This window comes from Piliocolobus tephrosceles, chromosome 8 (assembly GCF_002776525.5).
Source record: "Piliocolobus tephrosceles isolate RC106 chromosome 8, ASM277652v3, whole genome shotgun sequence".
Lineage (NCBI taxonomy): Eukaryota > Metazoa > Chordata > Mammalia > Primates > Cercopithecidae > Piliocolobus > Piliocolobus tephrosceles.
Genome location: NC_045441.1, coordinates 76917241 through 76933774, shown reverse-complemented (window position 1 = coordinate 76933774; position 16534 = coordinate 76917241). Strand labels below are relative to the sequence as shown.

The 16534-nt window shown below is 37.4% G+C and overlaps 1 protein-coding gene and 1 non-coding gene across 2 annotated transcripts in view; both read left to right on the top strand.

The window, feature by feature from the left end:
* PPP1R9A (protein phosphatase 1 regulatory subunit 9A) overlaps positions 1–16534 on the top strand; it is a 403588-nt gene that overhangs the window by 373226 nt on the left and 13828 nt on the right. The window contains exons 12-15 of the mRNA XM_023226677.3: positions 2252–2409; positions 2907–3207; positions 7621–7708; positions 7807–7884. Of these exons, the coding sequence (XP_023082445.2) occupies positions 2252–2409; positions 2907–3207; positions 7621–7708; positions 7807–7884 (625 nt within the window). The remainder of the gene's footprint in view (positions 1–2251; positions 2410–2906; positions 3208–7620; positions 7709–7806; positions 7885–16534) is intronic.
* LOC111552497 lies at positions 10280–10379 on the top strand. Its single transcript, XR_002734651.1, has one exon. It is a non-coding gene; the product is annotated as a small nucleolar RNA U13 (small nucleolar RNA).

Here is a 16534-nt window from a genome sequence, read left to right as displayed (position 1 = left end):
CAGGAAGTAGTTTATTCTGTACTTTTCAACATGTCATCCTTTTTATTTTTCATGTTGTCTAACATATATGGAAGATTAATTATAATAATATAGATGTAGCCTATTGGAGAAACGACTTTCCTAGACTAGTCATGTCATACATGATTTTATAACCCAAAACACCAAACTCTAATGGCATTAAAATCTTGCAGTGGGAGCTTTATCAACACTAGCTAAATCATAGTGGATAGCCTAGTAGCCTGGAAATCAAGACACTAGAGTAATCGTGGTAGCGCATTAATTAGTTGTGTAAATGAGGGCATGCTACTCAAGTTCTGTGAGCTTCAGGAGAGAAATAAATACTTGATTGGTATCTGATGAGGCTGTTGTAAGGAACAAATGAGATAGAGTATATGGTATGATTTGTATTATAGAGCATACAATCCAAATATGAGCTAGATAAGGCATAAAACGTGCATGTACTACATACAGTGTTTCTAATTATATTATAGCTTTAATCTATGTGGTGTTCCACATTTTATATGTAAACAAGAGCTTATGAGGTTGACTCTCTCCCAATTATCACAACTAATGAATACTCTTAATGGGCAGCTACAAATACAGATTTTATCGTAAGGAGGAAATTAAAGTGATCAAGGAATTATTTTTTCTCCCCTGACATGTAAAAAGTAAAGAGACTGCTAATTAGAAAATATTTAGTTGTTCTTTATAAGTACCTGAATGGTCTGAATTTTTGAGTATTCATTCTTCATTCAAGTATAGGAAATGAAAAGTCAAAACCTCTAAATATTGTCATTCAATAGATGTATCTCCTGGGCAAAATGTAGTTAATTTTGTTTATTAAAGCCATATCCTAAGTGCTAAGTTTCATAGACAAGAGGGACAAACTGAGGTGCCTCCTTGCTTTGGTTTTGTAATATAGTATATGTAGAGCACGTCTAGAATAATGCTGTAAAAAGGAATTGCCTGAGCTAATAATAGTATAAGAAATTGTTTATTCTGTTAATACAAATACATAATTTTCTGCAACTCAGTTATTTGCACTCAATTATTAATTCCTTGAACATGACTTCAGCTAATTACTGCAAAATAGGATTAATGATCAAACTCCTTTATTTCTAAGGAGTGATTTAATATGCAAATGAAAGGAGTAGCAGCATTTCAAATAAATTCCACTAGGGAGTACTTTTCCTTCACCGATATCCCGGTATATTCATGGGTACCTTTCCTTTAGAATGTTAACTTTGGGGTCCTAACTTAAAATCTGGGTAGCAAAATTAAAGATGGTAAGAGCCAGGCTAAAGAGGACTAATTGGATTCTCTCTGTGGCCTTTACTGTTAATAGTTCATTTTCTTTGTGTCCACCTTACTCTCTTTTTTCTTCTCTTTTTCTTTTAGCCTTTTTATTTAAAGACTTAAACATTTACCCTTCGAAAATCAGTGTCATTTCTGGTGGGGAGAGAAGGTATTCAGAGAGATGAGTCAGAGGCACATACAAATAACTTGTAATACAAAGTTAGATGTTAATGAAAGAAAAGGAAATGTTTATCTTACTCCATCCACAATACTAGTAGACTAAGTACTCACAGTTTTTTAACTGTTTCTTCATTTGCATAGCCAGACTTTGTTTTATTTCCCCAGCTACCGTAAATGTGCTGATGAGGTAAATTCCTCACTGGTCTTAATACAGAGTTCAAAAAGGAACAAGGTAGATTTTCAGGAACTGTTTGGGTTGGAAAAATATGTATTCAAATGAGAATGATATAGTACCTGAAGACTACTAGTATATTTTGCTACAGTAAATTTATGATAGTTACCTTCTGTTGCCTGTAGTTGAACTGGAAACCTGACTTTTGTAGGTTTTTTTGTCCTTGGTTTCTAAGATCTCTCAACTTTTGATATACCTTCCTCTTACATCTTTGGTCATCTAACTCCCCAACATGCATACACATAAACAATAAATACAAATTAGTGATTTTTATAATTATGTTGCAGGAAGGTGGTATGCTTTTCGGAGGTTGGATTTTTATGGTGCCTTCATCATCTTTAGTGTTGGTTTCTTCCTTTGACTTTGTATATTCCTCTTAAGTCCCACTGATTTCTTGGTTATTTCTTGGTTGCAGGCTGTCACGGTGGTCACCTGATCCTTACCTGATGTTACTGGTTACCTTGAGATTTTATCAGCGTCTGTGGTCTCTTCATCAGTTCTCTCCAGAGGTTTCTCTCACTGATTATCTTTCAATATTCTTAGACTTGAATGAAGCAGTCCCAGAGACAGAGCGCCTGGATTCAAAAGCACTGAAAACTCGAGCCCAGCTCTCTGTGAAGAACAGACGCCAGAGGCCCTCTAGGACAAGACTATATGATAGTGTTAGTTCCACAGATGGGGAGGACAGTCTAGAGAGAAAGGTGAGCACCCTTGATCGTTTTCCGATTTATACTGTTGGAGTGTATCATTGTTCCTACAGCTTATTGAAGATTATGATTTTTCTACGACCAGAGTCTATGTCCTAGTTGGAAGCAGCTAGAATAGTTCACATCTTTGTCTCCTGAATTCTTTATATTGTTGTAATTCAAAATACTTTGCCTATTCATTCAGTGAACTAACCAAGAGCATTATCCATATTGTCATATTTCATGATGGTGCTTTTGATATTCAGCTACTGGCTTTACTTAGTGGGAAATAACGAATGTAGAAGTAATTGTTTCTGTAAGTCTTAGGTATCTGTATTAGTGACGATGTTAATATGGTGAATTGTTATGAACTATGCATTCTCATCTGTAAATCAACAAAAACTGGTTCCATGGGGATTCACTAATAAAAGGTTGGTCTTATTTCAAAGTAAGTATTGCATAGAACTGATACTCAGTGGCATAACCTTCCTTATAATCTCTTATACCAACAGCCATCAAACAGTTTCTATAACCACATGCATATTACCAAATTACTTCCACCTAAGGGTTTGAGAACTTCTTCTCCAGAATCAGATTCTGGTGTTCCACCCCTCACCCCAGTGGATAGCAATGTGCCCTTCTCGTCTGACCACATAGCTGAATTTCAAGAAGAACCACTGGACCCAGAAGTGGGGCCTCTCTCCTCTATGTGGGGAGACACTTCACTCTTTTCTACTTCAAAGTCTGATCATGATATGGAAGAATCTCCTTGCCACCACCAAACCAGCAACAAGAAAATATTACAAGAAAAAGGTATTGTTAATTTTTTTTCTGACTTCATAACACCTCATCTTGTACAGTATAAAAATGACTTCTTCTCATAATCATAAGTTATTTGTCTTCTCATAGCTGATAGTTAATATTACTTTCTTTTTACATTACAGAATAAGAGAAACAACCCCTCCATGTATTTTACTTTAGTTTAATCTTTTCCTGCTTGGTTCAATATTTTTATCTCTTCAGCTCTCTATAAGTGTAGTACTCAAGGGAGTTCTTCACGGGAGTAGGGCAGCTCAGAGTTTCAACAAACACTAACATAGTCATAAAGAAAAAAACACTCCAGAGTCATATAGAAAAAATATAGAGTGATTTTGTAGAATAGCAGCCCAGAGTTTCAGTAAACACTAATGTAGTCATATAGGAAAAAAAAAAAAAAGAGGAAGATCAAAGTGACACAGGCATATAATTGATACTTAATAATGTTCTTGGATGAATTGCTAATATACCTCTCCACGTAACCAATGCAGATCTTCTAGAAGAGGGATAATCAAATGCAGTCTCCACCTACATTTGTAAATGAAGTCTTATGGGAGTACAGTCACACTTTTTTACTTACATACTATCTACTTTCATGCTACAGTAGCAGAGTTGAGTGTTTGTGACAGAGACTGTGCATCTCACAAACCTAAAATATTTTACTCTCTGGCCCCTAATAGGTAAAGAAAGCTTCCTGATGCCTGGTCTAGAAGTATATTTTCTTATATTCAACACAGCTGGATAGACTCTGAAAATGGCTTAATCATTGGTTGCCATTTATCTAGAATTTTTAAAAAGTGTTATAATATACCATTACTTTTGGTCTATCAAGTTACCACAAAGATGATTACATTACAGCTATATTTGATTGCAGGCTTGAGGATAAGGCTCTGGTTACCATAACAGGAGTTGGCCTTTTCCTGAATTGTGTCAGTACCACATTTACAAGTCATTTTTTTTTTTTTCATATCTGAAGGACATCAGTGGAAATTGGGATGGAAAAGTTCCATTATAAATGGCTAAATGATAAGCATCTAACTGAATATCGAATTAGAGGAAGTAAAAGATTTTTTTCTAGAGATTTGTAAAACAGGTTATATGCCAGTAGAAGGCATGAAAATATTTTCCTCATTCCTATTCTATAAGCAACCTAATACTAGAGTTTTGGTCCCGAGGCTTACATAGCACTGGGCCTTTGTTCAGTCACGTTTAAATAGAGTAAATTGAACACTATCAATTTTCTATTCACAATTGCTAGAGATTATTGTTCTAATTGTTTGTGTGGTTAATAACACATTATTTGACCCAGAAAATGTCTTCAAAAATATTCATTGAATTGATGTCCTAGTAAATAGAAACTGGCTTTTTTAAAGCTTTACAAGATTTATTTCTTATTAAAGGCATTGGGCCTCTGCAAGTGTAAATAGAGTACAATTATGTCAATGCTCAGAAGAGAGAGAGGTTGCATCCAGCTGAGGTCGGTAAACAAAAGGAAATGCAATTAGAATAACCATCAAAGCACTTAAGAAAAAAAGGGTAGCTAGGGAGGAAATACAAGGTAAAGTGATGTCATTAACAGAGTCAGGCACATAAAATGTGATTTAAAGGAACGAGGCTATTCCAACCTGGCTGAAGCAGTTTGCTTATGCAGGGTAGAGTGGTTACACGCAAAAGTGAGCAGGTAGGTTAAGTATATAGCTTTAGAATTTAAATATCTTAGATAACTTACCATATTACTAGGAAACCACAAGAAGGTTGAGCAGAGGAATAAAAAGGAAAAGACACCACCAGGTATGGAGAAGCTGAGTTAGGAGACCTTGTGAGGTGGTGCCCTCCAAAGAGGAGCAGTAGACAATGACAGGAAAGAATGATACAAAGACCCTTGAGACATACATTGACTAGGTAGCAGGGAAGAAAGTGAAGCAAAACTATCATGGGCTTCACGCTTCAGAGCATATGATCTTGTCATTAACAGAAAATAGGAAATCAGGAACATGATGGAAATAGGATTAGCTCATTTTTTTAACAGAGGAGGTCATGAGCACAAGAGAGAGGTCAGGGCTGCCAGGGAGATTTGGGAGTCCCCATTATAAAGGAAGATACTAAAGTATCTTATTACAGTGAGATTAAGGAGATGCAGTCCAGTAAAAGACCTTAGGATTTAGCAATCAGGAGGTCATTTATTATTTGAAAATGAAAAACCAGGTTGCCACAGCTTGAAGTTGAGGCACCCAATCTGGGGGCTTAGATGTACAGTTGGTCACAAAGGTCTTATTGGAGAGATTTTTAAAAGCCTAACACAAGCCTTCCATAGAGCTAAATAAACAAAAATGTATGTTTCTTTTTTCCTGAAATCATACCAACCTAATGTTGGATTTTATGCAGACTAGAAGTTCTGGTGTGCATTAAAGATGGATTTGATCAATTTAGAATGGGAAAGTACATTATTCCTTATTCTTAACCTCTTCAACCTTATGGAAGCATTCGTTTTGGGAACACACTTTGGCAAATATGTGAGATAAAGATGTGAGGTTGCCTAGCACCAGGCTCTGTGATAGGCAGAATCAGGCTTTTAGTCGTGAGATGTCCAAATAACTGCAACACTCATAGGTTACAGAGTGTTTTCGTGTACATTGCCTCAGCTGGTCTTCTCACCACTCATTATAACATCTCCCAGCTACCTCTAATTCAGAAAATAATTAGGCAGTCTTCTTTTAACTTTGCATACTCCTAGCCATTAAAAGTTGTCTTAGGATTGATCTGGAAGAATTTGGCACTTTCTTTTCTTCAGCTTCTATTAAGAAAATTTAAATCTTGCTTTTTAAAAAAAAAAAAAAAAACCCATTAATAAAATCACCTTAGAAGGTGTTTGTGCCATGTCTATGTCTATGAATTTTTTTATGTGATTGTGTCACATCTGTGACAATTCAGTTACCCAAAGAGTAATTATGCAAATATGCATAATAAATATTTGAGGCTTGAAATGGATTTTTGACACAGACATATTTCTGACTCTTGTATTTCATTATGTACATTTCAGTGAGTTGCTTATTGTAATCTGAGTTTCATTAACTAAAAATATGAAAAGCTCATTGCTAAAAACACGTGGAGTATTTGTCAGTGTCCTATGCTGCTTGAGAGCTTTGAACCTAGATTCCTGTCCGTGAACTGTGTGTGTACTTTATGTTTTTTAAAGGTGTATGTCGATGTGTGTTTAGAAATTTCTCTTGAAGTAAACAAAAATCATGAGCAACACTAACCTGCAAAGTTCAATTGAACACCTTTTTTAAGAGGGCCATTCTTTGCATTCCATACTAAAAAGTTCCTAGAAATTTAAAAAACATTTTAAAAGATAAGAGACAGAAAAACAGACACCAACAGAGAAGTAGGGAGGAAGAGTTTCACACATAAAAAACATCAAATTTAAAACAGCATTTGTTAATCTCCTGAGCTAATTGGATATGCTGAAACATGATGCTGATCAGTATCCTCTGCTGGGTAGTTTGGGTAGAGCCGTACGAGTTGTCTACTCTGAGATAGAATAAGTGCCACCAGTGGAGTTGGTTCCCACGTTGACATTGAACTCCATTTGCAAGGCCTGTCTTCCTACTGGCTTTTGGTATCATTTTGATGGTCCCCATTCCCCAGCAGCTGCTACCTTTGAGAGTCCTAGCAAAACTCTCAAAGAAGCAAAAATCAGTCTGCTCTGAACACTGAGATTTTGGCATCTTCCACATTAAGGGGAACCAGCCAGGTTGTGCTCTAACCTAACTATTAAGAAGGCCCTTTCAAAGATATAAATGTTTTGTAGCTGAGCCCCTGCTTAAGAAGTCGTCTCCCCCACGTCCTCCCCTCCTCTGTCCCAGCACTGGCCACAGGGCATTAGCAAAGGAGAGCCCAGAAAAGAAAACTTTGATTCTGACTTTCCCCCTAAATCTCCCAGACTCTCAGAGTTGATATTCTGTGCTGGGCTTTGGAGATATGGGAGAAGTGGGCTAGTTTCCTGTTAGAAGGCACTACAACCCCAAGCCAAGAAAGGAATGGAGGACAGAGCCCAGGCACTTGAAGCCAAGAATTCGGAGCCAGAGAAGGAACAAAAGTCATGTTGGTGCCTACTTTGATGCTGAGGATGATTTGATAGTATTTATTCTCCCCTGTTCATTCCCATGCAGTTGAAGCTAAAACTCTTTGTGATGAGCGTTGAGCCTCTATCCTATATAGGACCTCCCCTGCTTAACTGAGAGTTCCTCGATGTAACTGTGTCTCCTGGGTCGTATAATAAGGCATCCATTATTTCTTTTACAATTTGGAATTTAGGCAAAGTCCTTAGATTCAGAGATGCATTGACTTTTGACTTGTGACTTTAAAAATAATAATACTTGATGTTTTTCACAAATGTGTATATCCTAGATGATGCCAAAGATCCCAAATCACTAAGGGCATCCAGTTCGTTGGCGGTGCAAGGAGGAAAAATTAAGCAGAAGTTTGTGGATCTGGGGTAAGCACTTTGTGATGTAAAAAGAAAGCCCTCTGTAAAAGGAGGATTGAAAGAGAACATTTCAACTTCCCCTTTCTGACTGTATGCTGTCATTATAGGGCACCTTTGCGAAGGAATTCCAACAAGGGAAAGAAATGGAAAGAAAAAGAAGCCAGTAGGTTTTCTGCAGGTAGCAGGTACGGCTGTGTGATTAAGAACACATGTATTTCTATAATTAAACTTTCTGGCCCCCTCTTCCATTGTTAACCAAAATCAATGGTCAGTATCTTTGAGCTGAAGTGACATGCCAAGAATTGAGATGGAAGAAAAATTGCACAATTAGTTTATATTGGTCTTACTCCAATTATAGCCTCTGTCTAGCCTTGGGCATATCCATTGGTTCTTAATTGCAGAATTATGGCCACATGAACCATTCCAATAAGTTTTTATCTAAATTCAGCACAAATATATCTATGTGATACTTCAGACATATCAAATATGTTTTGTGATACTTCAGATTTTTTGCCTGGCTACCCACAAGGCTAGTGCATTGTGTTAAGTCTAAAAGGATAATCATTTTACATTTAAGTATCTTGTAGACATTCAAGATTGTCTTGTCCACATGTATGTAGGAGTGACCACCATCTTTTGCTGGACTTGGCTGTTTAATTGATTTTGTGGGCACTATCAACTATGCTTACTCTTCAGTAAAGACCTTCCCATAGAGGATGAGCTTCGAACAGCATGTTGCCAAATTTTCCCAGTTTTTTTCCTGAGATTATGTAATTTTAAGCTGAGGTTTGTATAGGGAGTCAGTAAAGCATCAAGCTCTGAAGCCCAACTGCCTGGGTTTGAATCATGGCTCTCCCACTTACAACTCTTAAGTCTTGGACAAGTGAGTTACCCTCTGTGCCTTCATTTCCTCATGTAAAATGAGAGTAATAACAGTACCTTTTACATAAGGTCAGTGTAAGGATTCGGAGTTTTCATGTAAAACATTTAAAATGATACTTGGCATGTATTCAAGAATAATAAAGTTAACAATTTGCTGCTATTGCTATTACTATTACCTTATTATTATTTGCAAGTTACAAACTGGTTTTACATTTATCACTTAATTTGATCCTCATAAGATTGGGAGGATGCCTGGGCTGGGTGGCTCACGCCTGTAACCCCAGCACTTTGGGAGGCCAAAGCGGGTAGATCACCTGAGGTCAGGAGTTTGAGACCAGCCTGGCCAACATGGCAAAACGCTATCTCTACCAAAAATACAAAAATTAGCCAGGTGTGTAGCGCACGCCTGTAATTCCAGCTACTTGGGAGGCTGAGGCAGGAGAATTGCTTGAACCTAGGAGGCGGAGGTTTTAGTGAGCCAAGATTACACCACCATACTCCAGCCTGGGCGATAGAGCGAGACTCTGTCTCAAAAAAAAAAAAAGACTGGGAGAGTAGATAATAATACCATACTCTATTGACGAAGAACTTCACCTTCATAGATTTTAATTGATTTGCCCAGGGTTATGCAGCAGATAGTTAATGTTGACCTGGGGCTTGCTCCTCTTGTATAGATGTTTTTCCAACATACTATGCCACCTTCAGTTACTTACGCATCTAATGATGCTTAAATTTCTTTATGAAATTTGGAAATAATCTCAATATCAGACTAAGGAAGAAACACACTAAGAATAAAAGACTATAAAATCATGCAGGGACCACTTCTTCACTTCACAGTTTGTCTACTGCTGTTTACTTTTTTTTCTCTTTTCTGACATACATTGGTGAGAAATTGTACCTTCTTCTTGGAATTAAAGGAGCATTAAAGGAACATAATGGGTTGGAGATGACAAGAGAGAATTCCCAAATTAATTATTTTTGTTAGTGTGGCTTTCCTTTATACTGTACATTGGAAAAGGGTAGAATGCTCTCATAAAGAGGACAAAAATCTCAGGAAAATAAAGGTAAATCTGAGGCTATATGCAACTCGAAAGCAGTTTAATTTTGTGTGGTTCGGGAGTGAGAATGGTCTTCTTTGTGTGTTAAAATTAAAAATAGGAAAAAAAATCAAACATACTCAGGGAATAAAACAAATAATGAAATCATTTAAGGGAGAAAGAGATGTCTAAATACACGATAGGAGAGAGACTCAGATACTGAAAATGACACTGTCCTTCCTTTGGTCTCTGGGCTTTGAAGGCAGTCACTCCCTCTCATCTTTGAGACAACACCTGAGAGGGATGTAAGCACCTGCAGCCAGAAAGGGGAAGGGTGTTTGATGGAATTTTGCCATAGTAGCCAGAGATGATCACCTCCTTGTATAAATCACAAATGAAAGTCAAGTCAATCTTGATTGTGTTGGTGAGTGCCTGCTCACCTCACTATAGGCAAAACCACAGCTTGTCAAGGGCAGGTGGCCATCAGCACACTGCTTCACCACAGCTGATGTCCGCTTTGAACCCACATCTAGACTTCTATATTGGCTGCCTAACTACCGCTGTATTTTTAAAACTCTGGAGTCCCCCTGCTTCAGCAGTCAGAAATTATTGTACACATACCCACAATATAAACTAGTTTCTAATTAGAATCATGATTTTGATCTTTTGTAGTTCATAAGTGTGATGATTGGATGTTCACAAGCATGTGTGAGACGGCCTCCCTCAAACCTTGTTATGACATTGGCATATCCAAAATAAAATAAATAAAATAAATAAATAAATAAAATCATAGTTTTATAATTATTTGTAATTATAGTAGAATTTTGGCAGGATGGAAAGGAATTCATCTAATTGAAATAGAAGAACAAGGGAAGAAGGACACTTTTCTCTTGCAAGAGAAAAAAATTTTTGAGCTGTCATAGTAATTGGTTAACACTAATAAAATCTATTGACAGCCTATATTCTTCTGTCTAAATTGATAATGGGTGCAGAACCTTAGAAAACCTATCCCAGGAAGAACAGAATTGCTGCCCAGGAGGAGCTTAATCCAATTGAGTTGGATTCTCGGGCCCTGAAAGTTGGTGGGCTGTGAGCACCATCAGCTACAGGGTCGCACTACGATTGTCGGGGGCAACCGGGAATACACTCACCACCCCTGGGAGACTTCCTCAGAAAAAGGAGGAAAGGATGCTTGGACTGAGTAATGTTACCTTTTAGCGACATTTCATCCAATTCTTATTAGGCTAAGATTCTGATAAGATCATTGGTCAGCTATAACCTGTGGCTGTTAGATTTTAAAGAGGCAAGACTTTCACTGTTTGGTCTTGGTTTTAGTTTTTTCCTCTGTATAAAGAGTTTACCTTTTTGTGTTCCTGTGGATACATAATGACTCAGATACATGCGCGACATGAGACAACTAGAGAAAATGGATGAGGCTAATAATAATAAACAAATCAACCCAGCAAAGAAATATGATTTGGTTCCATCCCTTTTCAAATATGTGCTTAGTGGCATTGTCTTTTTTTTTTTTTTTTTTTTTGGAGGGAGACAGTGTCTCACTGTGTTGCCCAGGCTGGAGTACTGTGGCACAATCACAGCTCATTGTAGCCTTGACCTTCTGGGCTCAAGTGATCCTTGCAGCTCAGCCTTCTGAGTAGCTGGGACTACAGGTGTGTGCCACCATGTCCAGCTTAAAAAAAAAAAAAAATTGTAGAGGTGGGGTCTTGCTATGTTGCCCAAGCTGTTGTTGAACTCCTGGGCTCAAGCAGTTCTCCCATCTCAGCTTCCTAAAGTGCTAGGATTAAAGGCACGAGCCACCACACCCAGCCAACATTCTGATTTTAAACAGACAGCATAGCAGATAACGAAAACAGGAAACATTTAGTTGTCGCAGCTTGTTCACCCCTTAAAATATATACCAAAGAATAAAATAAAACCCTATTCTATATTCTGAAGTAAGTAGCCACTGATGTCTACTTTGGAGCTCTGTGGATAAGTTTCCAGTGTAGTCACTGAATGGAAAACTCTGTGAGATGCGTGTGTCTCAGATGGGGCTAGGTGATAGTATGTTGAGAAAATGATAAGGAAAAGAGATGGCACTCTTCTATGGAAATGAATTTGCATTCATGTAGAAAGTGTGAACAACAGAAAAAACACTGAGCTGGAATCCAAGGTAGTAGTCCTTACTTTTCCATTGGGCAAGTCTCCAAATTCCTGGAATGTTGGTTTCCTACCAACAAATAAGTGGATTGGGCTAACACTGCATGGCTCTGACTTCCCATTCACCTCTGCATACACTGTCCAGTATGGTTGCCTCTAGTCAGATAAGGCTAGTCTATATTGGGATATGTGTAGGAATGCTGGACTCATAAGACTTAGTATGAACAAAAAGACATAAGGAATGCTGGACTCAAAAACTTAGTATGAACAAAAAGAACATAAAATATCTTATTAATAATTTTATAATATTGATTATATGTCAAAAAATATTTTAGGTTTGGAGGGTAAATGAAATGTATTATTGTTAAAATTATTTTACTTCTTTTTTTTCGTGTGGCTACTAGAAAATTTTAGTTTACAATGTGGTTCATTTGTATTTCTTTTGGATAATGTTGATCTATGGGATTCCATGAAAGACAAATCTTCCTTTAATTTCTACCCCATTATTCAGTTGGTCTGTGAGTGAGCACATACTCATTTATTGTTTATTTTCTTATTTATATTATATTCGTTATTCCAAAATAATTTGTTTACATACAAAAGTACATATGCTACAACAATATAATTTATTAAAAAGTAAATCGAATAGGGAAAAGTTAGATTAAAAACTCACTTAAAATGCAATATCTTCAATAATATCTTCATAGTAAGTGTAACAGTGACCTTCCAGTCAAAGCCAAAAACGCGATGTCAATGTGGTTAAAAGCCTGGGTTGAAATCCCAACTCTGCCACTTACTTCTTGGACAGGTTACTTAACTTTCTGTACCTCGGTTTTCTCATCTGTAAAATGGAGATGTAGACACACACACACACACACACACATACCCCTCACACACTTCTTCATGTTATTAGGAGGATTAAGATGGTCACATTTAAGTACATTTCAAATCCTTAAATAAAAATGGCTATTGTTATCATTGTTTATCTTTAAAGCAGGTTTGATGGGAAGGATACAAAACAATATTCTTCTTGTGTATTTTGCTGGCAGTCTTGTTCATCCAAGGATGACTTTTGTTATATCTTGAAGAATGAATGGGCTATATGAATTATACTTCAGGCAGTCCTTCATGGGCTATTTCTCTCAAAGGGGCTTTAGATAAATCATGGCATGACAGTGAGTTTGAAATTATATCCTATGACAAGTACCTGGAGGGTCCGCTCTGCTCTGTTGCTGAGTAAGAGCAAAACCCCTGCTTAACAATCATCTGAGCTGGCTGGAAACACACCTTTTAGAAGAACTGATGGAGATGAGCACATGTGTGTGAGTAAAAAAACACCTCATCTCTGCCTAAGCCTGGCCCAGTGAATGTAGTCATTTTCATGGAGGTCTTTGAGTAATGTCACCTTAGCCTTAGTAGATCGGACTTATTTCCCATAACTGTCTGGCCAAATTTTAGCTTCATTTATCAATTTAATATTCAGTTTTCTTTTTAAGTACAGTATTTCAAATGCCTGAAGCCTGACAAACTTACATTCTTGACAGGCAAACACTTTTCCATACTTAAAAAAACTCTTGAAAATCTAATAAGTTAATATTTAACTACAGTGACTCTAAACATCCCAGTATAGTTATCAAAGTGCTTAATATATTTTGTGTCTTAAAAACTCAAATTTAAAATGAGTTTAGATCATTAAAATGAGTTTAACATTTTAAGATAGATTCAGTGGACACATTTCTCTTTCAGATTTCTATTCATACAAATTTTCCTAAACACCTAAGCAATATATCTGTTATTCTTAAACTTAGCATTTCTATTTTGATAGTGTGGATTTTATCTACATGATCCTCTTCTATTTCATTTTAAACCTTTCTAGTATGGGGAAGACTTACTAAGGGAATAGTTTCACCATCTCAAATGATTCAAAGTTGAACACTACAGTGACCATCTCAGATGGACTGTTATGTATTGATTAGAAATGTAGATCAGAACTCAGGATCTGGGAGCAGGATATGTCTGAGTAGGGGCCAGGGGTTGGCCCTGAACTGTAGATGGACATGTTTCTCACAGCTGTTATCCATTAGGGTCTCTAAATCCCATTTAGATGAGGCTCTCTTTACAACCTCAAACTCTTTAGTGGATGTTAGAACCTTATAGAATTGCATCATTTGATTTAGGTAAACACAAGTCTGCAACTCTTTCTCTGGTTGCAGCTAACTTTCTTCAATTAACTTCCCTTACTCCTGCCTTAAATTCTATATTTCTGTTATACTTCATCTCTTCTGGCAGTTTCTGAACTCTTAATGATATTTTGATGACATCCAGTTAGATACTGAATACTTCACACATCTGTATTCAAAGTTAAAATAACAACAACAAAGACCACCTTGGAATGTTTAGCTGGCAATTTAATTTTGGGGTGCCAGTCCCAGCATACACTGGATTCAAAATATTTGTAAATGAGTTCATTACTTGTAAGAGATATTACATAAACCATTTAAATCCCAGGAAACAGCTACCCCTGAAATGGTATATTTGGATTATGAACTCTGAATTTGAAGTCATTCTTTCTCCCAGTTCCTAGAAGTGACTTATGATTCTCTTTTTTCCAAAAATGATAGCAAGCTATTAAATTACAGCTAAAAAAGAAGGTGAAGGGAATATAGACTATTTACCTATTTTGATCCTCTGGAAAAATTATCGTCAGATTCATCAAGAGTTCATTTCTACCAATCTCGATTTTGGGGAGAAAGGAAGGTGAAAAGGAAAGAAGAGGAAGGAGGGAAGGAGGAAAAGAAGAAGGAAGGAAAGAAGGGAGGGAGGGAGGAAGGGAAGGAAGGAAGGAAGGAGAGAAGAAGAAAGGGAAGAAACAAATAAGGAAAGAAGGATTTTGTGTTATTCCTAATGATTTCTCCACAAAGTGAAATAGACTATAAGAATGATCAACATAGAATAACTGCTCCCAAACCCTTTCTGATTCTATCGTGGGCCCAAGAGTTCAATTTATTCAGAAGGAAATTGACATTTATTTTAGAAAGTATGTCTGCTAAACTGATAGGTCTGTAATTTTAAAGTAAAAATTTCCTTTTTCAAATGAATGTTCTCTAGGTCCAAGAAATGAAAGCATAACACTCACTGTTCAGTTCTTTAAGGATACTAGCAAGTACCCAGGGGTTATATCAGTTCATAGAGTTTTAAAATCACAGATATACACAGAGGAATGAGAGATACAGGATACAGCTTCAGCAGGGACACAGCCAAGCCTCATGGGAAACTGAAAAATATTCTTCAAAATATCCATGAATCTGGTGTTTTGCCACTGTAGAGACATAGGTGTCTTCTCAGAAGCGGCCTCTCATTGCCTTCTGCCTGGCTCTTCCTCTTTCCTGTCTATTAACTTGGTGTGCAAAGCTGGGGAAAGAAAGCCTCATGGGTATCACCAGAGGCCCAGCTTCCATGAAGGCCCTCCTTCACCACACATGTAAGAACCACATGGCCTCAAGACCTTCCTCAGTGCTGGATACACGGGTCCATGTGGACTTATTAGTCTTGAATATTTTTCTGACAGTGAAAATGTTGTTGTGAAAGAGTTTAATTAGATGTGACCTTCAGATTTTTTTTTCAAATGTTGCTTGGACAGGATATGGACTACCAAAAGTCCTTTTCAAATAAAGCAACAGAATGACCACAAGTAGAAAACAATTCTTATTTTCTCCCTATTTGTTTTTAAAGATAATAGTGATTGTTCTAAAAGTATTTTTACAAAGGCTGTTCACTGGGAGTAGGACAAGATTCTCATGCTGTCATTAATCATGGCCTATCTATAAACTTTAAAACAACATCCATATATTTAAGCACTACTATACTTTATCGCAATTGTGGATGAAACTCTTAAAAATTCCCTTGATTCAGAAATCTATAACCAGAGGGGATAATGATCATCAGGTCCAGTTCTTCCTCAGAGATACCCAATTATAAGAGTATGGGACTGCAGAGAAAATATTTGTATGTTTCTGCACAGCTAGAGCTTTCTAGGCATTTTTACTAGAATGTGGAATCTAAGCTGAAAAAACAAGCCTCGGAAAATAAATGATGAGGCTGAGTGTGGTGATTCACACCTGTAATCCCAGCACTTTGGGAGGCCAAGGCAAGAGTTCAATAGCATAATAAACCCCTGTCTCTACAAAAAATAAAAAAGTTAGCCAGGCACGGTGGCACATACCTGTAAGTCCTAGCTACTCTGGAAGCTGAGGTGTGAAGATTGCTTGAACCCAGGAGGTCGAGGCTGCAGGAAGCCATGATTGTGCCATTGCACTCTAGCCTGGGTGACAGAGCGAGACCCTGTCTCAAAAAAAAAAAAAAAAAGAAAAGAAAACAGAAGTTGAATTGTGAGTGCGTAGATAGTGAGAACTCCAGAGAGATTTACCTCTGCAGAGGTAATGTGGTTACATTTAAGGAGGCTAAGTGGAAGAGGGGGATGAGACCAGCTCCATGGAGACATTCCCAAAGTTGTGAAGCTGGAGCCACTAGTCATATCTTTCCCTAGAGACCCATGTTTACATCCCAAAGGGTTAGAGCCCAAGATCCTTCCCAAGTTGAATTTACACTAAGGAGATCAGATTTCTCCCTCCACCCTCCCCAGAGGCTGCAGAGGGAACAGCTTTCCCTCTCCTATATAATCATCCAGATTCATATTTTTGGAGCGCCTCACCTAGAGTGTAGACCATGTGTAGGATGACATCTGGTTCCCCCAGCA